This window comes from Alternaria burnsii (assembly GCF_013036055.1).
Source record: "Alternaria burnsii strain CBS107.38 chromosome Unknown 712, whole genome shotgun sequence".
Taxonomy (NCBI): domain Eukaryota; kingdom Fungi; phylum Ascomycota; class Dothideomycetes; order Pleosporales; family Pleosporaceae; genus Alternaria; species Alternaria burnsii.
Window position 1 is genome coordinate 58,778 of NW_024066134.1, and position 26,330 is coordinate 85,107.

Below are 26,330 nucleotides of genomic sequence, written 5' to 3' on the forward strand. Positions count from 1 at the left end.
TTGGATTCGAAACAGTGTCTGACGCATGCTGCGCCTTCGCGCCACATCTCCATGTGCGCCAATAGCATGACTTGGATCGTCCTGCTTCTGTCAGCCTCATACCAGCTGGCCAATCATGCAAAACCTGCATGCATAAAGTTGCAGCGAGATTTTGTAAACAGCGCACCAAACCACTGGCAGATTGCCCAATCATGCAAAATCTATGATGGTCTCAGAGCACGGTGTACGTTGCTCAACAAAATCTTGTAGTGTCTGACAGGACAGGTGCGATCCAAGTCGGTTAGTGCAAGATTTTGTAAAAGTGATCTCTGTTCTCATACCAGGCCGGAAGGAGGCGGAGCCATGTTGCCCAATCATGCAAAACCTGTTGAAGCATGATCGCAGATTCTGTAAAGGCTTCACTGGCAGATTCTGCCTTCTTGAGCGTGATAAAGCTGTAATGAAAGTCGCGCTGCTTCTTTAACTGCATCGTACTTTACTGGAAGCACTTCCGTGAGCTTCGCATTACCTGGATACACAAATACTACTATGTCTTCCTGGTCGGTTGAAGCTATCATAGCGCTCGTAGCCCTAATAGCCACCTGCATACCCCTTTTGGCGCTCTTGTTACGCAAGTTTGTGCAGCGCCGTCAAGTTCTGCGCCCAGAAGCTGGTATGTCCAGATTCAGCATTGCCCCAGATTCTAGCTTCCGACAAATGCTAGGTGTTGAACTCGGGGATGTGGGACACAATGGCGGCCATGTCGTTGCCCCTAAAGAACTTGGCATAAGTAAAAACCGTTTCCGGTAAGTATTGTTATTGTACTGCGCGGTCTGCGCCTTGAGTGCTGACGAACGCTCGATTAGTTCAATGACCTTGTGACGAGTTAAAGCATTAGCGCTGTCGAGTATTAGCTAGTCGTTGTGGAGTCATGCGGCCCGTGGAGTAAACAATCGTAAACACTGCCAATGTATCAAGGGAAGGAAGCCTTGGTGTTGAGATGTTTAGAGGAATGATAGTGTCCAAACTGTTTCGTCGCGTCGAATGGCAGTGTGCTAGCCTCGCAATATAGTCAGGCATGTCATTCGATTTCATCCAATCCTTGTTACAAACTCCAGACGCCCAAGCTTGTTGACAGAATTAACTTCAAAGCGTTCTCATGCGCCTTCTGTTCTTTTAAAGGAAATAGTCCGCTACTGGCTTCTTTGCTGGCATGCCTCGTGAGTCTTGTGGAGCGGCTTCGAATACCCGGTATCGCCGTCCCGGCCCGTCTCTATTCTTCTGAAAATTGTCGTTGAGTACAGAACTCAATCTCCTCTCGCCGTTGGGTCCAGCGTTTGAACCTAACACCCAGCCTCCGCCACCACCCGCTCTGTCTCCGTTTGACCTCCGTTGGAAACCGGCATTTGATCCGTCTTCGCCGAGCTCCAAAATGGCAGCTACGTTACCGCAACGGTAACAGTAGTTTGGCGCTGACCATACAGTAACAATTGTTGAGTCGAACATCTCCTTAAATCCTTCCATAACCAATTGATGAGCTCTAGCAATGAGACTGAGGTCATTTTTATGGTTGAAAGTCTTGACGATGTCGGCCCCGAATAGAAATCCTGCACCACGCGGTGACAAGCCCCAACCGTCAATCTCGTCGGGATCAGACCATAGGAGGTCGCACATGGCTCCTTCATGCGGCACCTCCTGCTTCCGGTCCAATAGTCGAATCTTGTCCACTGAGTCAACGAGGGGTGATAGACCTCCGTGTACGCATAGAATGGCTCCTGTATCGTTCCGAGCAGAACCATTGGCGGAGGAAGTTGCGCCAGTTCCTGCAGGGCCAACACGTCCAGGTGTTGGAGCGACAGGGGATGAAGAGCCCATGTTTGCGCTTACTTGTGATGCGGCGCTTGATTGAGAGTCTGAGTTACGTGCGTAGCGGTACATAACCTCGCCGTTAGCGTTGAGCGTTTCGATCTCAATGTCTTGATCGATGTCGGGCATGTTTTCAGCGTTGCTAGACTCGGCTATGGGGCCATCGGTGGCTTGGAGAGAAGTCGCAGCGCCTTGGACAAGAGCACCGAGGGCTAGGTAATCGAATACTTCGCAGCAATACCTGTTCCTTTTAGTATTGCGCTCTACTAAACCAGCTGGGTAATGGTCATTACCTCCATACGTTCGCGCTGCCGTACTTCCTCAAGCACTCATCGTAGAAACCGTATACAGTTGTAATCTGCCGAGACTCGTGGTTGCCTCTGATGAGGGTTATCCGGTCTGGGTATCGGACTTTGAGGCATAGGAGTAGGAGGAAAGACTCGAGCGAGTAGAAACCACGGTCAACGAAGTCGCCTACACAGAGTCAGCATAAAAGGACGTGGCGGAACCCGGTCGGCTTACCCATGAAGAGGTAATTTGTATCTGGTACATCTCCACCAACTCGGAAGAGCTCCATGAGGTCATGGAATTGACCATGGATATCACCGCAGATCTGAGAAGACGTAAAATTAGCCATGTTCACGAATTATAACAACACGGTGCCTACTGTCACTGGCGCATCCACCCCAACCACGTTGCCCTCCTCGATCAACAGCTCGCGTGCCTTGTAACATAGCTCTCGGACTTGATTCTCGGGAATCGGACGACATGCGCGGAGCTGCTGGATCGCCCTGCGATCTTTGTCAGCCCTGTGTATCGCATGTATAATAGTAGGCTGAGTGGGTAGCCGTACTTGTCAAGGTCGCTACCACCGGCACTCATGGCGATGGCTATGCGCTACACGCCCGCGCGGGGCTTTTCGGGACGTATGAAGGTTTGTTTTTCTATCACGTGCGCAACAGTTTCGCAGTAGCAGAAGCTGTTCGTAATTGAAGATTCTGGTGGGCGCGAATAGTATAGACGGTGGCGGTACGCGTATGGCGCGTTTTGGATGCAATCAAGGCGCGGACCGTACGACTACGTGATGGTTGTGTAAGACTGTCAAGTGAAGATAGCGATTGTAATATGACGGTAGTCGTTTGGTGGGTTATCAAGTCGAAAATGGTGGGCTGGTGAAGTCGAGGACGAGAGAGATCCACAGCGGGCATGCCGAACGCGCAGGGATCTTCGTTAAGCCGTTCAGCTAGCTCGACCCTCTATGTTCACTCCACCAGAACACCATCACCGCCGACAACCCCGCTTCCCCGCCATCCACACCTGCTCGAGGCATCTCAATTGGCACAGTATGCTCTTCGCGATCATTGGAATTACATCTACCAGCTATTAACGACTCGTCAGGTCCAGTGATGCCTCCGCAATCCGCTCTCCAATTTTTACACTCATACACATAAAATGCCTCCGCACCTCCACCCACGGTCGCGCATGACGACTTCGCTCTTTGGAACGACCCTCATGGTTTCATTCCTCGTCGTCGCCGCTCCACATCTGATACCCTGCCCAGTCGATCCTCGAACGCTCGCCGATTCCCCAGACCCCACAAGAGAAAACAGGCGGAGAAGGAGACGGAGAATATCAGAAGACGAGAGCTGTAATGAAGGCATGAGCTTGGAGCGGCGGAGGCAGCGCCTATTGGAAGACAAGTTGGCTGCCAAGAGGGAGTGCCCAGTGCCGAAGCCTGGTGGTCTGATCGGGCAGGTACTGGGTGTGCAAGACGAGGAGAGCAAGGAGGAGCAACAATTGTCCATCGTACAAAGGGTCGAGAAGGTCGTCTGCAGACCGTGGGGAAAGAACGACAATCAATAACAGGAGACGTGCGGAACAATTCAACGAAATAGACATGCCGCGACTGGACAAGTTCACAGACATGGGGTACAAAACTCACGCCAGTGCGACCACTGCATCTAAGGATCTGCACATATATAGTGGCACTAAAAAGAGAACCGCGATAGACTGTATATAAGAAAGGACCAAGTCCTGATCGAACATCTCAACACCGCTTCTATCCGTGTACAGATCAGTCGCAGCGACTTTTCAGACCCCATGAGAACATACACTAGTTTACGCCAATTCTTCTGGAGGTTATGGCGCTATACTACGCGCCTCGACCCTGAAGCCTAGCACTGTTCGGAGATTTGCCTAGTACGTAACAAAAGAACGTGACCGCGTGTCGCGTAGCGTGAACGCACTACGTCATGAACCTCGCCAACCACCGCGTTTTGTCGTCAACATTTCCGGACTCTGAACTCGACACCCGCTTAGTACATGTCATTCCATGATTAAGCGCGTGGTCAAAATGCCCTCTGAGCCCCTCACAAAATCTCAGCGGATGGCCTACCGCATCGGACGCGGCGAAACCGGTGTCCTGACATTCGAGCCCTACAAGTCCGAGATCCTCCCTTTATGGCGTTTCAAAACACCTGCTATCGCTCGCAAGTCTTCTTCCGACATCTACAGCAAATTTCTAGAATATGACAACAACGACGACTTCATTGGCATGGACATGTCTCGCAAATTCTTGCAGATGGGCATGACTAGGGCAAAGAGATATGCAAACCATGCCGGGGGAAGAAAGTATGATAAAAAGACTGGGGAGCTATTGGAGAAGAGCAAGGGTCATGAGGGGCAGGAGGAGAAATTGGAGGCCAGTGGTATCTTCAGAGAGGTTTGGGAGAAGGCTAAGCTGCATAATGGGTATGTAGAGAAGAAGGAGAGGTTCATGAAGGAGCAGAAAGAGTGGGACAAGGAGAAGAAGAAGGAAGCAAAGACGGAAGTCAAGGTGGAAATCAAGACAGAGGTCAAGGAGGAGGCCGAGGAGGAGTGAGACTTACTAGAACGATTGAGACCTATAAGGTCTTCTACGCATCTGATCCGCTGAGGGAGCGAAAGGGAGTTCGAAGCTTAAAATGTTCGAACTTGGGTCCCTCGCCTCTCCCCATATCTGCTGCAGGCTTGCGCCAATTATGAATAGAGAGGGCTGGTACGAAGCTGTATCGCGCTTAACGCACGATTGAGCGCTTGCTCCCAAGACGATCTAAGGATGAAGCGCAAGCGTCGTATCACTGGACCAAACGCTCTCCAGTATCCTGTTGGTTGGAGCAACAAGCATCCGAATACAGATGAAGGAGAGAACAAGAGACCATGTAAGCGATATTACAAAAAGCTCGACACTGGCCAAACTAGACAATGCTCGATATCCACAAAAGAAAGAGACGATGACGAGATTGACAGGGTACAATGCGGGCACCTTTGTGCATGGTAGATCGTAGTAGCTCTAGGACGAGAATGAAATCATCAAGAGACGTCGTATGACCACATACCTGCATGTTGAGGAGTACTTTATCTATAACATCAACAGGGATAGCAATGTAGCTGCTGGGAGGCAAACCGCTCTATCGTCTTTGTTCGCTCTTCTTTGCGCTCTTTCCTCAGTCGGCTTTCCTACGCTTCGCTTGTGGGATTTCAAAGTTCGGATTCGCGCTCATCTCGCCCTCCTCTTTCGCGTAAGTCTTCTCCACGTCCCACTTGATCAGTCCGCCCTTCTCTGACAACTTGATTGCCTGTCCTCTGTCTTCCATACTCATAGTGCAGACATCTTTATGCACAGCCCAATCCCCTTTCTGGCAGACATCCGAGCAGTAGGTCGACGTACCGCACCTTCCACATCTCTGTAGCGAAACTCCCGTCTTCTTGCAAGCCGTACAACTCGAGAGATCAAGAGACGAATAAAGCCAATGCGGACTCGTCGGTATTCCGTCACCCCAAACATCCATGGGCGCATACTCGACAAAGAACCTATGTTTCATCTTCTTCCCCGTCTCCCATCTTTTTTCCCTTATTATCTTTTTCGCGAACTCACAGCCTAGCTTCTCAATGTCGTCAGGATCCGTAACGTCTTTTTCACCTAGCATGCTCTCTTTGGGATTTGGTATCCACTTCCCTCTGTTTTCGCCCTCTAGAACGATATTGTAGGTAAGCATCAATGTCCAGTTATCGCCACTGCTATCCAGACTGCCGAAAGTGATTTGGTTGCCTATGCGACCGATTTCGATTTTTGAGCCGTCTGGTGTACCTTCTGCAGTGCTCAGCGTCCATGTTAGGGAAAACCAGGCATCCAGATCTAAGAAAGCTGCCAAAGCGTTGGGGTGCCATCTGTAGAGAACTGTCGCTAGACCGATTGCTGGAGTTATGATTTCGGAAGCTTCTGGTGTGAGAGTGGAAGGGTCGATAGCACTGAGAAGGGACCCATTGAGGCGTAGTGCAGCATCGGGGTAGTCGGGTAGCCTGAAATCGGATAGCGAAGTGATTTGAGAATCCATGGTTTGGGATGTGTGATGTGCTGCACTGAGCGAGCGAATTGGAAAGTGCAAAGGGTGTGTAAGTGGGGCTACTGCTTAGATTCTCATTGGTCGGCCTAGCACATCAAGAGCATGCTTCGGTCAAGTATAAGATGTGTCAGAAAGACACAGTATAGAGAAACGGGGCAAAGATAGATATATAATATTTGATTGATATGAGTTTTAAGATCTTACATTTGTTAGTTCATGTAGCTTTGCACTCGGCTATACATGTTTGATTTCAATATTCCACGCTCTTAGTTGCCTCCATGTCCTTGTAGCGAATGCGGCTTAGGCCCTTGCTGTACTGGTACGCTGTCCATGGGTCCAGCATACCTCAGAAGGCCAACGTCTGAGCTAGTCATGGTGTTCTTATACTTCTGGCCGGTGCCAAACTCGAACAAGAAGCTCATGGGGAAGCCAACATCGAAGGGAACAGCAGAGTCGATATCATCAATCTCCTCCTCACTTAGCTCGATTTCAAGCGCCTCGATATTGCCCTTGAGATGATCGATCTTGCGGCCGCCAACGATCGGGTACACGAAGGGGTACTTGTGTCGTACGTATGCCAGCGCAATGCTAGTGATTTGGGTCTTCTTCTGGTTGGCAACACCCTCTAGCTTCTTAGAGATTGCGACATGCTTCTCAGATGGGGGACCAAAGTTGCGGCCTTGCTCGTTGTTCTTGCGCTTCTCTTCGGATGTAAAGTTACCACCACCAAGAGCACCCCATGGGCAGAGCGCCATGCCTTCTTCGCGTGCCATTGGAATGATCTCGCGTTCGAAATCACGTTCGGCTGCGGACCAACGTCCTTGGTAGACGCTGAAGCCGCGCAGGCCGTGGTTACGGGCGTCTAGCACCGTCAGTTCAGACCCTGTATACTTTCACAAGGTGGCACTTACATTCGTTCGCCTTGCTGACGACCCAGGCAGGAGTGTCACTGATTCCAAGGTATAGAACCTTTCCGGAGTTGACGACGGCGTTGAGGGATTGCATCAATTCTGGGATAGATGTTGTAAAGTCCCACCAGTGCACGTACAGCAGGTCGATGTAATCAGTCTGAAGCTTCTTGAGGGATGCCTCAAGCGAAACGCGGAGAGACTTTGTGCTGTTACCAGCATAGTTGATACGTTGGCGAGGAGAGTTGTTTGGATCGGGGAAGCAAGTGGTGAACTTGGTGGCTACGACCATCTCGTGTCGTACGCCTCGATCCTTCATCCACTCGCCGATCCAGGTCTCGGACTCCTCGTTCTGGTAGTTGTTTGCGCTGTTTAGTGTCAACTTCAGTAGTGGAGCCTTGTTGTGTTCATGTGAAATACTGCAGTAGCATTGGCGTAGGGAAAGTACAAGGACTTACGTGTCGATGAAGTTACCACCTTGCTGGTGGAAGAAATCTAGGATCTCGAACACAGTCTTCTTATCACACTTACCCATCATCTCTTCCCACGCATCACCAAAGTTCATGGCACCCAAGCAAAGAGGAGAAACGCGAACTCCGGCAGTAGGCGACATGACGCGGTGGAAGTCCAGGAGGGACGCCGCCTTGGGCGCATCACCGAATGGAGAAGGCATATTGAATCTGGGTTTTGTAGAATTCTGGAAAAAGATGTAGAATTGAGAGGCAAGATGTTATAGTGCTCTTTGTGAGGCGATTAGTGTAGGACGAAACCTCTTCTTATATCAATGGAGCTCTACATGGGCATGACGTATTAGGCTAGAGTACCTCAGGGTCCATGGTCGCTTCCTTCCTCTATTACGTCCAGGTTGGAAGCTACCGAAGGTTTTCGGGGCCGATCGCTGTCGGATGGCGTTAAGCGGAGGGGTAACATCTTGCACGTTTGATGTGGAGAGCTTTGATCATGGTAGATGTTATCTCCGCTAAGCTCCGGGTATGTGTCGTCGAGCTTGCTGTGTCGGACGAGTGCAAATTGTGCAATTTTGATCATGTCTAGAAGTTTCGGAAAGCACCCGTTAAGCGGAGTGGGTTTCGGCTGGACGTGACGATGATTGGTAGCGGACGAATATCTGGGGAGTTGATACCTAGGTGGTGTTGGCAGGTCAGCCATGTGCATGACGCCCCACCTCGCGATACCTCAAGTTGATGCTATATCGTCAGAATCGCATTTGGCTTCGTACTAATCTACGGCTTGGGTGGTCATTCCTTCAGAAATGGACGGAAGATTTCACGTCAGAAAAAGGCCTCTGTTCAATACAGGTGGTGGAAATATCTGATCCATTCCCGGCTAAAGACAACCTTGGGCAGAGCTTGTAAAAGCTACTGCTACCAACAATACAGAATCCAACAGTAATCATGTACACGTAGACTTTTCAGGGTATCCGTACCATGCAAGACTCCATGCAAATGCAGCAAAATCAGAAACAACAACAACAATGGCGAGACTACATCTCCCTGCCCTTTAATTCCTCTTCTTTTTCTTCTTCCTGTTCCGGCTCTTCTTTTTGGTATCTTCACTACCACCGACGTCGACTTCTGGTCCAATTGCGTCGAGGCGGATATTACCATACTTCTGCCGTACCTCAAGCTCGAAGCTGTCCTTCTCCAACCTGAAGAGCGCCATAGTAGCACGGGCGTCTTCGACCGAGCTATGCGCGCCGACTTGAATCTCCACGCCCAACAGCTTCTCTGCCAATAGCTTCAAACCTGGTGTGCGCCCTGGTATGGTAGCCAATTCTCTGAACTTTGAGAACTTGGATGTATCGCGAATGAAGCGCTTGTCATGCTTCAAGATGAGCACGTCGAGGTCATTCTTCACTGCGTGACCAACAAGGATGCGCCCGGTGAGAAGGATCTTGAGGTCGTTTCGTACTTCGTCGAAGGGTCGCGCGACGTCCTTGCGAAGATGCCTGGGCTCGATACCAGAGACATGTGTTCGATAGTCGGTGATTTCGATCTGCCGTGGTACCTGGACGTAGGAATCGTAGACCTGGTGACCGTGAAAGTTGACCAGAGACACCCTCGCCAGCGCAGAGTCGCGGTTGGGCTCTGGTCCTACTCCCACCATCTCGCAATCTAACGCGACGTATTTGCCGGGTAGTGCTACTTCTGACACGCCCTCATTCTCTACATCGGGAAAGTCGGGATGTGGTTCGAGAATTGACACAGCAGCTGCAGCGTCTTGCGGGTCGCTCAGAAGAGGCGTCTTCTTGAGAGAGGGCATCGAGACGCTCTTAGAAAGCGATTTGGTGTCATGCTGCTTGACTGAAGCGCCCACAGACGTAGGCTCTTCCATCTTCTGTCGCTTTCTCGAGGGCAGGGGTTTGCGTGGTGTGTTCTTCTGTGAGCCGTTTACAGACTTTGCTGCTTCATCTCCGTGCTTTCCATTGACGTGCTGTGGTCGCTTGCGCTTGAGTGAAGACGGCTTCTCTTCTTCCGACTTCTTGTTCTTCGGAGGTGTTGCCGGCGTTGAAGGCTTCAGGCGCTGCTGCAGTATCTTCCAGTTGCTGGACAGAGTGCCGAGATCGATTGGAGCCATTTTGTCGTTAGCTGCGCGGCATAGCGGTGTGAGGGTCGTCCCGTCAGTGGTTGTCGAGAATGTTGGCCGTTTGACTTTCTCCGCTCAGTCCCCGCGAGCAAAAGTTCAAACGCGCGCTAGCACATTCCACATGTCGGCTCGACGCGACGCAAAGGCCCGATCGGCAGGCGGCAACATCGCGACACAGGACAGCACCCCCAACATCATCGCGACATCAAACTTCACAACGTGACCCAACAACTGCAACAGTCGAGGAACACGCAGCGCATCACCATGGCGCCTCGAGAGAACTCGCATGAGCCTTCCGGCACGCCGGCGCCGGTAGAAACTGGCTTTGCCACTCTTGCACAGCTCAGGTGAGTGCGACACCATGCGCAAAATCTGAACACGTATGCTGATGTATTGCGTGCAGGACTGGCGTCAAGGCGTGGGTTGAGAAGGTACGTGAATAGCGTGATGCGCGACGCGAGCCCCAGCAGCATCCATCACCAGGATGAAAACACCAAGTCTTCTAAAATCCCAACTAACACCCCACAGGACGGCGAGAAGCGCAAAGCTGAAATATTGTCCATCCAAACACGGCAGGGCAGGCCCAAGTTTTATGTTCATTATGAGGAATTCAACAAACGTTTGGATGAATGGATCGAAGCCGAACGGATAGATCTTTCGAGAGAAGTGGAGTGGCCTGCGCCTGAAAAAGCCGACAAGAAGAAGGGTACTGCCGTCAAGACTGACAAAGCACCTTCAAAGTCTGATCAGAAGAATCTCAAGCGATCACGCAGCAAACTTGACCGCGAGATCTCTGGCACCCCAGAGTCGACGTCTAGCAACTTGCCAGGCAAAGCACCAAGGCCTTCTAAAGCAAGTGGAAAAGAAAATCAAGAGTTGATAGTGACAAGCGAAGTTACCGATGGCACGCCAAAACCCGAGGACGAGGAGATGGACCTCGTCGACGTGCAGGATGCCGCTGCAGCAGCAAAGGCCATGCCACCCCAGGATTACTCGCGAGAAGACGAAATCGAAAAGCTTCGTACATCAGGATCCATGACGCAGAACCAGACCGAAATCTCGCGAGTGCGTAACTTGGAGAAGATTCAGATGGGTAAGTTCGAGGTCGAGCCTTGGTACTTTTCACCCTACCCAGTCGACTTTGTGGATTCAGATGTAGTCTACATCTGCGAATTCTGTCTCTCTTACTACGGCGAAGTTACGCAGTTCGAGCGCCACCGCTCAAAGTGCCACCTCCTCCACCCCCCTGGCAACGAAATATACCGAGATGACTACGTATCCTTCTTCGAGATCGACGGGAGGCGGCAACGAACATGGTGTCGTAATCTTTGTCTGCTTTCAAAACTCTTTTTGGATCATAAGACGCTCTACTACGATGTTGACCCTTTCTTGTTCTACTGCATGTGCACTCGCGACGAACACGGCTGCCACTTCGTAGGCTACTTCTCCAAAGAAAAGGAATCCGCAGAGGGCTACAACGTAGCCTGTATCCTCACGCTCCCTCAATACCAACGGAAAGGTTTTGGTAAACTGCTCATCGACTTTTCTTATCTCCTTTCCAAGCGTGAAAACAAGCTCGGGTCTCCAGAAAAGCCTTTGTCTGATTTGGGTCTTTTGGGATATCGTGCCTACTGGCAGGAGATTCTTGTCGACATACTCATGGAGCCTGGCCGTACAGAAGCAAATATCGAAGATCTGGGTGCTGCGACCGCAATGACCACGAATGATGTTCTACACACCCTGCAGAATCTGAACATGCTGCGATATAGCAAGAATCAGCATGTCGTCGTCCTTACAGATGCAGTTATTGCGCAGCGGGAGAGACAAAAGGCAAAGGAAAAGCTGAAAGGCAAGAGGAGCATCGATCCCGATCGCCTGATCTGGAAGCCACCCGTGTTCTCTGCAGCAAGTCGGACATGGAATTGGTAAAACTTTTGATCCTTTCACTTCTTTTGATCTCGTAATCATTGGTTTGGCGCGTGGCGTTGATAGTTTAATGCTTCATAGTATACCCAGACTCTTATTGACATTACTTTAGAGCGTCCAGCGCTTTCTCACAGCATTTCGTTCTTCCCTGGTAGTACGGCCCTTATCCTGTGCTGTCCAACCACTCAAAACACATCATTCTGATTGCTGCATCATCGAATCTCCATTCCAGCAGCACCTCTTTTTGCACATCCCCCCCAAACTCCGTCACCGCCTCATTAGGTTTCAACATGCCCCTCAACTCATCGACCACATCTCCTAATCGAATCCCGTTTCTCCGTTCGATCTTTACACAGCGCTGCTGCCATTGTCTCCTTGCTCCTCTTTGTAGTACATTGACGTACTCTTGATCCCACGCCGCCCCTTCCACACAATAAATCTCTACACTCCGTGTTACAGGCTTTGACAAGTACGCATCTATCACACTCCTCTCCCTGCTCACTTCCCTTTCACCCTCCCTAAACCACTCATCCAACTCTTCAGCACCCAACTTCGTCCTGACACAAATTCCCATGTCTCCCCTCGCTATCTCTTCCAAACCACCAACAAACTCACATACATGCTTTCCCAGCCAAGGATGCAAGTATTGGCTCAATGCAGAGAGAAGGTTACTGTAAGCGCCATCGTGCCAGAAGTAGTAATCGTCTGAGATATCTAAAACGACCCCTGCATTCTGCCACAGTGTTGTTCGATGGACGATATCTCGGGCAAGAGATGAGATGGATTGAGGTAACTTCTTGAGTATATGTGGTCTTGGAGTACTGGGATTATTATACATAGTGTTAGGTAGAGGAAAGTTGCGAGGATGGAGGTTGAGCCGGAGTGTTTCTTTCCAGTGTCTCGAGACTGAGGCGCAGGTACGAAGGTCTGCGGGTGGCAGGAAGGAGATGATCTCCATGAGCAATTCTGGGAGTAGAAAGATGTGATGCATATTGTGTGGTACGAGTGGTAGCAATCGACTTGATCAGGGTATGACATGGGCACGGAGTGAGGTTATATACGACTACTGGATTAGAAGATGAGCCGGAAGCAAGCTGAAACTCCTACTCCGCTACACAATCACCCTGGCTGCTTTGACTTCCCTACAGGAGTGGCAGTAGGCTATCTCACGTCAGCTGTACAACTGATGTCGTGATTAGAAGAGACATGTAACGTGATTCGTGGGATAAGGCGCAGGGCGGACACTTCCGGCATCTCGAAGTGCTTGGCGTGATTACTGATTACTCTCAATCTAAGAACAGACGACCAAGCTTTTGTAGTAGTCCTACGCCAACGCAGCCATCAACCCCGCAATACCACCCAACCCAATAGCCAGCGCCCGGAACATATTTAGCTTACCAAACTTGTCCAACAGCTCGCTCACTTCTTTATCTTCCGCTTCGCTACTGTTCTTCTCGGTCTTCTCTTGTGGTACGCTCAAGTCTTTCCATTGACTCACGTCATCCTTGCTATCGACAGATTCATCAGCGCTTCGCCCCTTCAATCCAGCTTTCTCTCGATACTCAGCAGATGCTGCACTTCGGCTCCCGCCCAGTTCCTCATTCTTCTTGATAAGGGCAAAGTTGGTTGGTATCATAAAACTGGTGATTGGTGCGATGCTGAAGGAAAGTACTGCGGCTACAAGGTAGAGACCTGGCTTTCCCTTCACAGCATGCTGGAGCAATGACGATGTGGAGTTGAGAGATGAAGTGGGGAGGGCGCTGTAAGCGAGATAGACGAAGCCGGAGGCTGAAGTAATTGCCGCGGTTGGGAAGGTGTGAGAGCCCCGTGAGAAAAGCCAGCGTATCATGGGAAGAGAGCGAGATGCCGGTTGTGATTGCATCATGGGTATGTCGAAAAGGGACAATGCTGCGATGCCACCCGACGCTAGCAGCGCTGTGGATATGCTTATGATTTGTACGGTTTGTGTTGCTGACATGTTGTTGGGCTAGTGTGAAATTGGGGGATTTTTTGGGGGATATGGTAACAATCACCAAAGGAGTTAAGAAGGACTCAAGAAAAGTGACGCTGTCTTCATATATACCAGAGGCGCTGATGTGGTCGTTTTGTCGGTGCACAAGCAACGCGTTCCGTGGACCCCGTAAGGAATGCGGTTATCGAGATGATGTCATGGCGTTTCTCGCATCAGACGAACACTTCGGTTGCGGTGTCCACTGACCCCGACATTGTCGCAAGATCGGTAACTCTACTCAGTCCGCTTGCGCACCTTGGGCAATGCGAACCAACAAACCATCATGACGGCATACATACCAATTGCAACAGGGTGAAGCACCCAAGTACCTGCGGGATCAGTTAGTCGATGTTTGCGTCTTGGAAAGTGGTAACTTACCAGAGGCTTGTGCGAGGACACCAGTTGTGAATGGAGCGACTGCACCGCCTGAGCTTCCTGCACCGCCTATGAAGCCGATTGCAGTTGTTTGAACATGACGAGGCATGAGACGCGAAAAGATGGTCTGCGCACAAGGGTAGACAGGGCCCAACAACAAACCCAGCAAGCATACAGCGACCGCATTTCCAATCAAGTTCGGCGTCAACCATGCCAGAAGCTGAAGGCCTACTGTTCCAATTGTGAGAATGACGACGAATTTCTTCTCGCCTATTTTGGGTGCAGCATGAGTGAGTACAAAACGGCCAAGAGTGATTCCAGCCTATTGGAGAATTAGCATGTCTATTGCAGCATAAAGACGCTCTACATACCCAGAAGCCTGCTGTGACGTATCCAACCTTCGCAGGGTCTCCATTACGGTAGTTTATGAGGTACGAGATGAACCAGCCTGAGATGCTCACTTCGGCTCCTTGGTATGCGAAAATGAACAGTGCCCCGAATATGGTCACCTTGTTCTTCAAGGCGAGCTTTAGGTTCTTCAGCTTTGACGCGGCATTCTCTGCGGAAGTTTGCCTGCTGGTCGTGGCTTCCAAGAGGGTCTCCTCAGAGTCTTCCCTGTATGACCAGAAGGACCATGCGGCGAAGGCGATGCAGCAAAGTCGCAGCCCGACGCATATGAAGTAGAAGCGTGACCACAGGATTCCTTGCGAAACAATCGCTGTCCCGATGATAGGTGCTATTATTCCTCCGACGCCATAACTACCATGCGCCAGGCCAAGAATGACACTGGGTGGATGCGTATTCGCGCAGTACACGTTGTTGAGCGCTAGGTTGATAGCGGCACCAAATCCTAATAAGAAAAAGCTAGTGATATTAGCAGTGCGTTTTTGACATCTTGGACCGCAGACTTACGATACGATGACGAGAGGATAAGGAGGCGTGCACACAAGGATAATATATGCAGATAGTTGTATCAACTCTGCAAATATCAACGTCTTTGCTCTTCCGAACTTTCCCAAAATTGAATTGGTGAAAAAGGCAGCAGAGATAAAACCGATGGCATTGCCGACAAAGACCAGAGACATGATCGAGTATGAGATGTGGTAGTACGACTCCATGTATGGGATCAAAGCGCCAACAACTGGTCAACAGTCAGTGTTTGTCCACACTTGGTACCATGAAAATGGTGTGTAAGTTCAGATTCGCAGTCTTCCATACCTGAATCGTTTATTCCATTTGAGAAATAGATCATGCAGCAGCACAAGATCCTCCATTTGGTCATGGGGTCAGCGTTCCACATCCTCTCCCTGCCAACCGCATCTTCTCGAGTCGGTGTAGCCGGGCGACTCATCTCAAGCTCATTGGGAGTCTTGGGGGTTTGCGCACCCTTTGGCATATCAGACTCCGAGACTGAAGCCTGGCGACCATTGTCTGTGTTGCGAGAAGCAAAATCCGTGAGTTCAACATCCGGCAATACACCTACATCACCAAGTGTTTGAGGTGCTTTGCTTTTGCTCTTTTGATATGTTGGTTCCGGGTTGGTAATGTTCGACGCGGGTTGTATATCGAAGAACTTATGGAATGCAGACATGTTGTCGATACCCTCGATCTGCGGGGAGAGGATATCGGGCTGTGCGACTTGAAAATAATTGCTTTTCAATTGTAGAGTTCAGGCTGTAAAGCGTGTTGAAGATTTTCGAAAAGGTAGAGTCATAAACGAGAAGGTCTACCGAGCACTGATTGTATGAAAACTTTGTGCCCTTAAGCGGTAGTCCACGAAGTGCTCAACGAAAGCGACTAGCCAAATCAAAGGGCTGAGGGCGCAATCGCTGATAAATTGTAAAGCGCATAATTACCATATCATACCTGATAAAGAACCACCGGCTCCGACTTGAAGCCTATCACAGGCGACGGAGTACTTATCGTGTGGTCGCGCTGCAGCCGTGTGGAGATCGTGAACGGTCACCGAGTCGATCACGAAGCTCGTGAAACGTTGTGCAGCGAAACAGACGCGTCTACGACTGCAACCAGCTGTTCCAAGATGGTAACGGATCCGACAGTGGGAGAAGGACTGAGTCTAGAATTGAGGATGGAAAGCCGCTTTGCCTAGTCGGTCGCCAAAGTGCGAACTTTTGGAGGTCGGAGCGGTGAAAACTTCCCCGCGAGCGCGGCGAACCTTTCCTACTTGGAAATTTCCCAAGCACCCCTCCACTGCTGCACCACCACCATCGCACTCAGCAATCACCCCTCACCGTGCTTATCCAAGCTCTGCTTCAACATGGCCCGTCCAAAGCGCAACGTGCTCGCCACCATAGACAGCACCATCACACCGCCTGACGCGCTGTCGCCAAACCACGTCATCGCGCGCATTACCAAAGCTGAAGGGAAGAACATTTATGCCGCCGAGCTACCAGATGGCAAGCCTGTACTTGCAGAGCTGGAAGCGAGGTTCAGATCGACAGTATGGATCAAGAGGGGTAGCTATGTGGTTGTAGACACTTCTGCACTGGCAGATCGGGAGAACAAGCTGGATGGAGAGATTGTCAATGTGGTTCGCGACGAAAAGGCCTGGAGGAAGATGGCGTACTGGTATGTTGCAACCGGATATCATGTGACATGTGTATAGAGCGCTAATAGCATGATATACAGGCCCAAGGAGTTCGTAAAGAAGTCCACCTATGTCGAGGATAGCGACGAAGAAGAATCAACCGTCGGAAAGATGCCGCCCTCTGACTCAGACGCAGACTGAGCCTGCGATTGCACTCACTCGGCGTGCTCATGATCCTCCTCGATTATACCCTTCGTCACGCCCTCGTACTCTTTCCTCGTTCCCCACCATACGCCTGCGACCGTAATCGCCAGAACGCCCACAACCGTCGCCGAACTAGCCGATGTACTTGGGTACACATTCCACGCCCACTCTTGCGCGCCCCATAATGCATATACCACGGCCGGATTGAAACCTGCTTTCCACAGCAAGAAAGGCGTGCTCCATGCAATGTAAGAGTAGAACTGGTAGTGCAGACTCCTTGCGCAGAGTAATCCAATCGTCATCGCGGTCAGCATTGTCGTCATGATGAAGTCGGGCGTAATCTTGCTAGACATGGTATCTTGATCGCGTGGCTCAATGGCTGGAATACAAAGTTTGAGGAACTCGCGGACATTGCGCTTCGAAGGCTTGATCCAGCGGGTTCGCGCATACCAGACAAGGAGGCCAACATGGAGAGCGAGTAGGCCCATGGCGAAAGGCCGGGAGAGGAATGTTGATTCTGGGACGAAGCGCCAGTTCACGGTCCACTTGTAGAGGAAGGCACGGCTGAGTTCGAAAGCGCGAGCAAAGTAACTGGGTGCGCGCTTTCTGAAAGGATACCCAAATAGGACCTACAAATTGATCAATACCAATTGAGAAGTGATAGGTATGGAAATTTGAAGATATACGTACCGACATCTGCCCAATGATCATAGCCTGCGTTAATGCTTCTCTTCCGCCCAACTTCATCACCATCAAGATGCCCATCGCCGGCAATGGCAACAACAAGCTCATCTTGACATTCAGGCCCGTGCTATACAGCGCGCTTCCCAGATGCCATTGGTTGCGTTGGTAACAGTAGACAGCCAACCAAAAGAACAGTACAGCGAAACAATCGTTGAAGCATCGCAGCATGAAAATGCTATGCATACGCTTTGATAGAATCAGCAGCGGGAAGACGTAAGGTGGGACCTATCAAGACATTAGCATCTACAGCCTCGACAAACAATAATCAGAACAGAAAAGTACTTACCCTAGCCTTCCTGTAACATTGGAAAACCACACCGAGCGTAAGTAGATACACTCCTGCGAAGATGTACTGCGCAAGGCCTATATCTCGCCCTTCATCTGTCCACTTGTACAGATGCTTGTAGATCCATACGTGCGCACCAGGGTACACAAGCGGACCTGTTGAGCCCGAAATGTTCTTGTAATCGCGCTCGCCTTTCAAATAGATAGATATCTGCTGCATATATGTCGTCCAGTCTATCTCTGTATCTGAAAAATATCCTCGTTAGGACACGTGGTGGTTTATAAGTAAGACAGGAGAGCACGAACATGGTATCTTCTCGATTATCACGCCTGAAAGCGCCGCGTCTGCAATGAGCAAGAGAGGTGTCATCCATCTTGTGTGATCCGGATTGTAGACTAGGTCTTTCGCGCGGGCGAGTAGTGACATGGCGGGCTGTTGTTGTACGCGGTTTTGAGGATGGCAAGTTCGCGGGTTGACGATGGTGTTATAGTTCGCGTCGCGTGTCACGTGGGAAGGAGGTTTGAAGTTTCAAGGATGATGGTTTCGCGCGACGTGTGTTTCAGGCATCGATTTCCTCGTGCGAGGCGTATGTAAATAGTAGTTTGATGTGAAGTGGATGTGTTATTTTAGTGTCAGACAGCGATGCGCATGCATCTGTTTTATGCTTATAAGGGTAAGCGCGAGATTTTGGCTGTCAAGGATTTCTCCGTTCTTGTTACGATGATCTTTTTATGTTTAGTCGAACTCAAAATCTGTTTGCTTACTTTAGGATGTAATGTAATTGTTGTGTGTGATTCATCCATTCTACTCGTAGTCGATAAGCCGTACATCACCGCTTTAGTACCTTCAACACTGACCGAACACTTTGAATGACCAGATAAATGGTTAAATTAAGTCTAGAATAAGGAATGTCTATCTTGAATGCGCTAAAAAATTTTACAGTAAGAGAAATTGATGCTTCTTATATGCTCGACCAAATATCGCTTAAGAGCTCTTGGGGAGAGTGACGAGGGTGATGTAGGCGTCGGCAACACCCTGGCAGACAAAGTCCTTAGGGCCGTTACCGCCTGCGCGGCAGTAGTTGGGAAGAGTGGCGGTAGCGACGTAGGTGATGCTGGGAATATGTTAGTATATCTAAATCTGCGAAGTAATCGAAGGTACAAGGGTAACTTACTCGTCGCTAACTTTCTGCCTCAGGAGCAGACCGCTGCGGTCGCTGTCGAAAGAGAAGTCCATGAAGCTGTTCTCGCCGCAAGAGTACCAAGTGTGGTCCTCAAGCTTGTCGGCTGAGTGAGAGCATGTGAAGTCGAGTGTTCCTCCGTTGGTAGCCTTGATGTTGAAGCCGAGGCTGTTGTAGTAAGTTCCCTCCGGCTTGCGTCCGTAGAACTCGGAGATCTTCCAGACGTAGTCACCCTCGGTAGTGACAGGGCAGGATGCGGTATCCTGGCGAGACTCAAGAGGAGCAGCGGCGGCAAGGCCAGCGGCGGCGAAGAGAGAGGCGATGGTGGTGAACTGCATTTTGATGAAGTTGATTTGAGGGTTGAGGTTGAAGAATAGAGTGTTGGTAGTTGAGTAGTTGCTGTTGGATGTGAACACTGTTGTTGGATGATGAGTTTAAGACAGGACACTTGCCTGGCATTATATATCATCGCATCTCGTATCTGGGGTATGCCACTGCTACCACGATCATCATGCCCGTCCTCTTCCAAGGTTCAATACGAGGGGATAGGCATCAAGCGTCCCGCTTGGCCATGCCCACAAGAACACACCAGAGGGGTACACCATGAAAACCTTTCTGGAAACACGAGCATCGGCCCATGCCGACAGCGCCGGAAAGACACTACTGCCCCATTTTTGGAGCCTCAGAACCCTTGTTAACGGTGTCATGAGCTATTAGCGGCATCCGGGGTGACCGGATGAGGCGACAATACGTCCTATCCAGATAGCTGGTAAACCTAGCGGCGCTAGAACCGTGCCAAATATACGAGATGTGACGTTTAGTAGGATGAATAGGGTCTGCGCAGTAGCATCGTGCGCTGGCCGATCGGCTGCACAAGAACTCGCTTCGGGATGCTAGCGACGTGACGTCCTAGGCTACAGGTATTCTAGTTGCTGTTACGATGGATACGATGGTGAGAGGCGACTGCATCTTTTAGATTCGTATTGTTGCGGTACAGACTCCGATGCTGGGGTAAGAACAACTGTAGCTTATCGGCACACTCGGAACGCGGCAAAGAGGTTAGCCGTGCTGAGATGTAGAGTCTGAGTGCTGTGAATTCTAGGAAATATGGTAATGTCAATCATGACTTCAATTTCCTAGAGTTCCTGTCGGTCCGTTCATCAACTTCGAGCGGCCTCATCGCCCGCCGTCTGGGTGGCCCGAGTACGATCAGTAATCTGGTTCTTTCCATGGAGCCTGAATAGTTAGCATGAAGATCTTTCTTGGACGAAGGATCAAAATACGATGTCGCTTGGAAATGAACCGAGATGATGGAACTTTGAGCCGTGAGTACATTGCATCATAGACGGTTGTGACGGGTGTGGCTGCCGATCACCTGAAGGCTCGTGTTCAAGGGTCTACGCTTAGAGAGCGGAGACTGCCATCGACACCATCACCACTGATGCCCGATCGGAGTTGTTCCGGCGGTACGCTATTTTTGCTATTTCTGGACCCGCGATCGAAGGCTCAGCCTTGAACGAGAACGAATACCATGCGTCCTACGCTACGAAGAGGCCCATCTAGCCTGGGGAAATACATGAGTGGCAACAGACGCTCAATGGTTTTGCCTACCGTGCACGAAGAAGTTCCAGATACACGGAGTGATGATCTGAGGCCGAGCACAAACATTGTACGGTCACTTTCGGTCATTCACGAAGATCTCGTTATTATATTTGCGAATTGACGGCACCCGTCATTTCCTCGGAACCTGACTGAATGGTTTGCTAATTCAATCGGAGCCTGACGGATCGATGTCTCTGCACTGGTACCTAGTTAGCAATGACATTGGACGTGACATCGTATTGTCGACGCTGGCAATATTTGAGTGGAGCCATCGGAATGGTCGTCCATGACCTATCAACGGTGGGGGTCTCGACTTCGACACTGCGGATTGGTCTTCGAATCTTCAGGAACAGCCGGAAGTATGGGGTGACAAGATGTGGGGATTCATCGTAGGACATCTCGGCTTTGCCTAGCTTGAACTACTTCAGGACGGCTGGGAGTGCGAAGGTGCTGGACGCATACGGAAGTGTTGATGAGACGACGGCAGTCAACGTATTGGTCATAGTGAGATGCAAGAGCAGGAGCCAACAAGAACGGGTAAGAGGGTTGAATTTTCTGTCCTAAAAACGAGAAACTTTGGAGCACTGTTCGTGTGAATAGGATGTGCACTAATCACAATCCGAGACATGAGATCCGGTTGTCAGCATGCAAGTCTACAGCCAGGAGTAAATGGGTTTGCAGAGTTACCTACGTCCACAATAAGGATAGAGCCACTAACAAGATCGCAGCGTAGTGGATGCGGAAAACGCTGCGAAGGATGGAAACGTGCAATAGTCGGTACTTACCCTGCTACAATGCCTCGCTAGTCAAATTAATACGCTCATCCGAGCATGTTAGTGGTAGCGTGCATACTGCGCCGTACAAATCACACTAATGAGCTCACGACTGTGGGTGCGTACACACAAAGCTAGTTGCTCAAGGCCGTGTCGTAGCTATAAAACGGGTAATTGTCGCTATCTAATGCACACAAGTAGGGCTTCTATGAACGCTTACCACGCAGCTTGCTTTTGATTGTTGGCTCTCTGACCTCGTGGATTCTTTTGCAGAGCAAATACCCCTATAGTACTGGAGTTGACTTTCAGTAGGGCAATGGGGAGGATAATGCCGAAGATAATTCTACAATCAACAGGGATGAACATGGCGACAAGGACCAATGCTCGGATAAGAATAGCGAGAGCAGTGACAAGGATCTTGACCATTCTCAAGTCGATAACACAGGAAGCGACTTTTGTGGAACGTAGCTAGAGAGAGCCTCTCGAGTTCATCTAGTGATGCTGACGAAGAAGCAAAGGTAGCAAGTATATGGAACGATATTGATGGATCAGTGGACAATGATATAGTCGATGTACAAACCGATATAGAAATGTGGAACAAGCTCGGGAACGTGGGAGACTGAGGTTTACTTGAGTATTGGATTGGCTGTCGACTAGCGCTATTCATAAGATCGTCATCTGTGTTGTATGAAAGAGATAATTGGGCATGTTGCGCATGTGATCTTTGAAACTTCCATATTACTTTCAGAACAACTACAAAGAAGCAGGTTGGTGGCGATGAACGAGCTTCCAAGGTTGTTCCAAAGGCTAAACAACACGATGAACTGGCCGCCATACACAACCTCATCCAAATCAACTGCACAACCATCTCATAAAGTAGCCGAAGGACAGTGTCCGTTCCTCCAGAACACAGCTGCGACGAGGTTTTTCGGTCAAGCGATCCTGACCCGCCCCTCCCTCTGCGAATCACATAGATGAGTTTTCAAGATATGGCGCAGTGGATATGTTGTTTTGATTGCATCAGAGGTTTACTCCCATTGCGTGCCCTTTAGTCGTTGCATAAGGTACTCGACTTCCACTTCCTTGGTCAGAGGAATGACCCAATCCTGCGAGGTTGTTAGAATGCCCTGGTGAAAATGCAATAGAATAACTTACCTTGTACATGCCAACCACTGCGTCTGCGTTTACCTTGGACGAACCATTAGCGCCCAGGTCTGGGTCTGTGCCGTATGTCTTCGCCTTTAGTCTCAACCTCTCCAGGACCTTCTTCTCCACGGCGGCATTTGTGATGGCCTCGTCGATGCCCTTTCTGTCTTGGTCCTTGATCAACTTGACGAAGCGCTCAGTCTCCTGCTGGAACTTGGCCTCGGCAACGAACTTGCCAAAGTGTATCCTCCGCGACAAGGACTGGATGGTCATGACATCGCATGTGGCCGAGGATCCGTAGTTTTCTTGCGACTCGCCCCTGTCCTCGCGGTCGGTGGGGGCGCATGCTGCGGGTAGGATGTGCTTGATGTAGCAGTCTTTGAGTTTGGCATTGACGTTGACATTGTTGGGGTGGAGGATCTGGGGGTAGTTGAGGGGCTTGAGGATGGGCTCCTGGAGGACTGTTGGGAAGAAGGGGTACTCGTCGGGCGACTGGTAGCGGCGGACGAGGGACTGGAGACGCTCCTGCTCGCGCAGCATCCAGTCGAACAGGCTGGTGTCGGGCTCGCCAATGTCGACGCCGCCGGGCAGGTAGATGGTCTTGTTCAGCGGGAACTGGACGCGCTCAATCAGGTGGAAGGTGATTGTGTCCTCGAGACGACTGTTGTTGGCTGTCAGTTTGACTCAGACGCGCGCATGGTGGGGAGGGCGCGCACATGAGCTGGAAGCGGATGTTGGCCAGGTCCAGCGCCTTGGAGGCGTCGGAGAGGTCAATGGCCGCGTCCATGGTTCCCCGTCGACAAGATGCAGAAAGTGAATGGTGTTGGCAGCCATGATGGTCGGCGCTGGTGGTACAACGACCATGTACCCGACCATCGGCGCTGCTCTTCGGCCCATGACGCAGGCGCATTGCCGATGGCTGAGCTCCACCACCCACCACCACCACCACCAGAACATATCCATCCACCTCTCAGCACCACCACGCGCCGCACCGCCTCCTGGCCTCTCCCATTGAGCACGCGAGCAGCACTGAGACTGGAATGCCAAGACAAATGATGACATAAAGACGGTTTCTTGCACTGCGCCGCCCGTTGAGTCCCACCCGCCACGCCTGCTCGCATGGCCTCGTCAACCGCCCGCAATGGATCACCAGGTCGCGGGAGGTCCACCAGCCCGCGCTCGCCCCGGTACTCGCAGGCCTTGGACGACAGCAATGACGAGGGCAGCTATCTAGACGCCCTCCCCGATGTAGCCCCACCGCAATTTCCAACTCGCAGACGGTGATGCTAATGCTCGCTAGACCCGCCATCTGCAAGCTTTTGGCAAAAAAGTGACTGCCACCGCTGGCAGCTTGATAGGCGCCGAAGGAGTCACCCAGCACTACCAGAACGCCATTGGCGAGCTCCACCGCGAGCTGAAGCGCCCTCTGATGCAGCGATCCGTCTTTTCCTTCGCCCAGACCACCCCCCGCGAGATCGTGCGCTCGCGAATCTCCGTCCCCGAGATCCAGCAGCGAGCACTGGCCTACATCCCCAACGACCTGCTGTCCAACATCCCCGAGGACAACAGCGAGTTCTCCCTCTTCCAGGGCTTCGAGGCCTCGCTGCCCGACAAGCCCGACAGCCACGCCAACAAACATGGCCGCCACAACGCGCGCGGCCAGAGGCTCATCGGCGCCGGCCAAGACGAAGACGACCCCAACGTCCCGCCCTCCATGCAGAAACTGAGGAAGCAGAGAAACGCCATGGGCCACCGGTTGGAGATGATGGGCGTGCGGAAACACATGTGTGTCGCCGAAATACACGAAATCGACAACAAGATCGCCAACCTCAACACAATGCGCAAGATGGTGCTCGACCGCCTGGCCGGCCTTGAGCTCGAAGAGGGCGAGCTTGAGCAGGATCTCCTCACCGTGGACAACCGCATCGAGGACCTCCAAGAAGAGCTCGACGACGAAGCCGCCTTGGCACCCAAGACGGCAGAGTCGCAAACAAGCGATGAACAGTCAGAAGGCAAGGGCGAGTTCATGTCCGAGTCGATATACCAGAAGATACCGCAATCGCCAAAGACGAAGAACAAGGCCAAGAGGCTTTCCAAGAGAATGTCCATGCCCGTACTACACGAACATCTGCAATCAGGATCCAAGATCAAGGAGCTACCCGCGCACATGGACTCCATTACCGCCATGGACTTTGACGCGCCATGGGGTATGATGGTCACGGCATCTTTGGATGACACCGTACGAGTATGGGATCTGAGCGCCGGCCGGTGCATCGGAATGCTCGAGGGTCATTTGTCTTCCGTGCGCTGCCTCCAGGTCGAAGAGAACATCGTTGCAACTGGCTCAATGGACGCTTCTATCAAGCTTTGGGACTTGAGCAAGGCTGAATATGCGCCCATGGACAACCGGATAAACAAGCACGATGAAGAAAGTGATGATGGTCTGGCCTTTGAGAACTCCGAAGACGCACCTCCTGCACCGCCATCGACCAGCATGCAGGATTGCCCTCTGTTCTCCCTCGAATCGCACGTCGATGAAGTCACTGCGCTCCATTTCCGCGGCGACACTCTGGTTTCTGGCTCAGCTGACAAGACACTACGACAGTGGGATCTGGTCAAGGGACGCTGCGTTCAGACGCTTGATGTCCTTTGGGCGGCAGCTCAAGCAACCGCTACAAACACCTCTCAGAGCACATGGCGACAGACTGGACGCTCCGCCGATTCCTCTGCCGACTTCGTAGGCGCTATTCAAGTCTTCGATGCCGCACTGGCCTGTGGTACCGCAGACGGTATGGTACGCTTATGGGATCTGCGAAGCGGACAAGTACACCGAAGTCTCGTCGGCCACACAGGCCCTGTCACAGCTCTGCAATTCGACGATGTCCACCTCGTAACCGGTAGTGCCGACAGGAGTATACGCGTAAGTTGATGGTTTTCGTCTTCATCTAGGCTTGTTTACTGATATGCACAGATCTGGGATCTCCGAACCGGCGCCATTGCCGATGCTTATGCTTACGACCACCCCATCACCAGCATGATGTTCGACTCACGCCGCATTGTGTCTGCAGCGGGTGAGGACGTAGTCAAGGTTTACGATAAAACGGATGGAAGACACTGGAGCTGTGGACCCGGCGCCGACGAAAGCGACGAGACCAAGTATCCCACCATTGAGCATGTTAGGATAAAGGATGGCTATCTCGTTGAAGGACGCAGAGATGGTACAGTTGGTGTGTGGTCGTGCTAGTAGAGCTACTGAAAGCAGGAGCTGAGAGAATTGTATATAAGAACATGACTGGTGCGCATACATGCCAGTCATGGAAATGGCAGTGTTGTACTATTTGCAGAATGCTTATTGGAACATGACTATTCAACCAATCTGCCGATAGCACAATGACCAAGATGTTTTTTACCATGCGTCAGTCGTGACGCATGTGGGCCGCTCAAGCCAATGTCTTGATGTAGCAGACTTTATCCACAATTCGCGTACTAAGCTCAACGAGATGTGAAATCTGCCCGGGCGGGATGCATGCTTAGTGGAGGAGGATATGGGCGTTTAAGATTGACACGGTTCAGATTGCAGTTTGCAGGATACATGTTGTTTGATTACAGTCAACCTTCCAAGCTATACTAGCGTCGTGAAGTCAAGAAAATAATACAGTTCTGACGCGGCACGTTACAAGCACGCGTTTACTGGGGCCGATGGAAGCTTGGTTGTACGATGCAGGGATGGCCTGCGACGCTCCGATCTACCATGGTGACGTAACGCTGAACATGCCGACTAACATTTCCGCAC

General features: G+C 51.1%; 14 protein-coding genes across 14 annotated transcripts; 6 read left to right on the forward strand and 8 right to left on the reverse strand.

Annotated features, from left to right (window-relative positions):
- Positions 1–528: 528 nt before the first annotated feature.
- On the forward strand, positions 529–789 carry GT037_011082 (uncharacterized protein; the record flags this gene model as incomplete). The annotated part of the gene is made up of 2 exons (XM_038936129.1): positions 529–652; positions 704–789. 2 exons carry the CDS (start codon positions 529–531, stop codon positions 787–789), a joined length of 210 nt encoding a protein of 69 aa, XP_038781175.1.
- Positions 790–1,155: 366 nt separating this feature from the next.
- Positions 1,156–2,727, reverse strand: GT037_011083 (metallo-dependent phosphatase; the record flags this gene model as incomplete). Its single annotated transcript, XM_038936130.1, has 5 exons — positions 1,156–2,086; positions 2,139–2,319; positions 2,368–2,458; positions 2,513–2,636; positions 2,699–2,727. The coding sequence occupies 5 exons, from the start codon at positions 2,725–2,727 to the stop codon at positions 1,156–1,158; spliced, it is 1,356 nt and encodes a 451-aa protein (XP_038781176.1).
- Positions 2,728–3,297: 570 nt separating this feature from the next.
- On the forward strand, positions 3,298–3,708 carry GT037_011084 (uncharacterized protein; the record flags this gene model as incomplete). Its single annotated transcript, XM_038936131.1, has 1 exon — positions 3,298–3,708. One exon carries the CDS (start codon positions 3,298–3,300, stop codon positions 3,706–3,708), a length of 411 nt encoding a protein of 136 aa, XP_038781177.1.
- Positions 3,709–4,198: 490 nt separating this feature from the next.
- GT037_011085 (uncharacterized protein) lies at positions 4,199–4,726 on the forward strand (the record flags this gene model as incomplete). Its single annotated transcript, XM_038936132.1, has 1 exon — positions 4,199–4,726. The coding sequence occupies one exon, from the start codon at positions 4,199–4,201 to the stop codon at positions 4,724–4,726; it is 528 nt and encodes a 175-aa protein (XP_038781178.1).
- A 604-nt stretch (positions 4,727–5,330) lies between these two features.
- On the reverse strand, positions 5,331–7,811 carry GT037_011086 (norsolorinic acid reductase; the record flags this gene model as incomplete). Its single annotated transcript, XM_038936133.1, has 5 exons — positions 5,331–5,497; positions 5,762–6,186; positions 6,576–7,092; positions 7,142–7,506; positions 7,597–7,811. 5 exons carry the CDS (start codon positions 7,809–7,811, stop codon positions 5,331–5,333), a joined length of 1,689 nt encoding a protein of 562 aa, XP_038781179.1.
- Positions 7,812–8,656: 845 nt separating this feature from the next.
- GT037_011087 (rna exonuclease 4) lies at positions 8,657–9,733 on the reverse strand (the record flags this gene model as incomplete). Its single annotated transcript, XM_038936134.1, has 1 exon — positions 8,657–9,733. The coding sequence occupies one exon, from the start codon at positions 9,731–9,733 to the stop codon at positions 8,657–8,659; it is 1,077 nt and encodes a 358-aa protein (XP_038781180.1).
- Positions 9,734–10,006: 273 nt separating this feature from the next.
- On the forward strand, positions 10,007–11,671 carry GT037_011088 (histone acetyltransferase esa1; the record flags this gene model as incomplete). The annotated part of the gene is made up of 3 exons (XM_038936135.1): positions 10,007–10,089; positions 10,146–10,173; positions 10,271–11,671. The coding sequence occupies 3 exons, from the start codon at positions 10,007–10,009 to the stop codon at positions 11,669–11,671; spliced, it is 1,512 nt and encodes a 503-aa protein (XP_038781181.1).
- A 160-nt stretch (positions 11,672–11,831) lies between these two features.
- On the reverse strand, positions 11,832–12,659 carry GT037_011089 (uncharacterized protein; the record flags this gene model as incomplete). The annotated part of the gene is made up of 1 exon (XM_038936136.1): positions 11,832–12,659. One exon carries the CDS (start codon positions 12,657–12,659, stop codon positions 11,832–11,834), a length of 828 nt encoding a protein of 275 aa, XP_038781182.1.
- A 333-nt stretch (positions 12,660–12,992) lies between these two features.
- GT037_011090 (mfs general substrate transporter) lies at positions 12,993–15,645 on the reverse strand (the record flags this gene model as incomplete). The annotated part of the gene is made up of 6 exons (XM_038936137.1): positions 12,993–13,603; positions 13,979–14,008; positions 14,058–14,376; positions 14,426–14,918; positions 14,967–15,195; positions 15,273–15,645. The coding sequence occupies 6 exons, from the start codon at positions 15,643–15,645 to the stop codon at positions 12,993–12,995; spliced, it is 2,055 nt and encodes a 684-aa protein (XP_038781183.1).
- A 687-nt stretch (positions 15,646–16,332) lies between these two features.
- GT037_011091 (nucleic acid-binding protein) lies at positions 16,333–16,803 on the forward strand (the record flags this gene model as incomplete). The annotated part of the gene is made up of 2 exons (XM_038936138.1): positions 16,333–16,643; positions 16,704–16,803. The coding sequence occupies 2 exons, from the start codon at positions 16,333–16,335 to the stop codon at positions 16,801–16,803; spliced, it is 411 nt and encodes a 136-aa protein (XP_038781184.1).
- Positions 16,804–16,817: 14 nt separating this feature from the next.
- On the reverse strand, positions 16,818–18,262 carry GT037_011092 (glycosyltransferase family 58 protein; the record flags this gene model as incomplete). The annotated part of the gene is made up of 4 exons (XM_038936139.1): positions 16,818–17,435; positions 17,497–17,775; positions 17,837–18,081; positions 18,142–18,262. 4 exons carry the CDS (start codon positions 18,260–18,262, stop codon positions 16,818–16,820), a joined length of 1,263 nt encoding a protein of 420 aa, XP_038781185.1.
- A 558-nt stretch (positions 18,263–18,820) lies between these two features.
- GT037_011093 (major allergen alt a 1 subunit) lies at positions 18,821–19,354 on the reverse strand (the record flags this gene model as incomplete). The annotated part of the gene is made up of 2 exons (XM_038936140.1): positions 18,821–18,950; positions 19,011–19,354. 2 exons carry the CDS (start codon positions 19,352–19,354, stop codon positions 18,821–18,823), a joined length of 474 nt encoding a protein of 157 aa, XP_038781186.1.
- Positions 19,355–22,419: 3,065 nt separating this feature from the next.
- On the reverse strand, positions 22,420–23,324 carry GT037_011094 (chorismate mutase; the record flags this gene model as incomplete). The annotated part of the gene is made up of 3 exons (XM_038936141.1): positions 22,420–22,497; positions 22,547–23,198; positions 23,254–23,324. The coding sequence occupies 3 exons, from the start codon at positions 23,322–23,324 to the stop codon at positions 22,420–22,422; spliced, it is 801 nt and encodes a 266-aa protein (XP_038781187.1).
- A 332-nt stretch (positions 23,325–23,656) lies between these two features.
- GT037_011095 (uncharacterized protein) lies at positions 23,657–25,781 on the forward strand (the record flags this gene model as incomplete). Its single annotated transcript, XM_038936142.1, has 3 exons — positions 23,657–23,785; positions 23,838–25,457; positions 25,509–25,781. The coding sequence occupies 3 exons, from the start codon at positions 23,657–23,659 to the stop codon at positions 25,779–25,781; spliced, it is 2,022 nt and encodes a 673-aa protein (XP_038781188.1).
- Between the last annotated feature and the right edge of the window lie 549 nt (positions 25,782–26,330).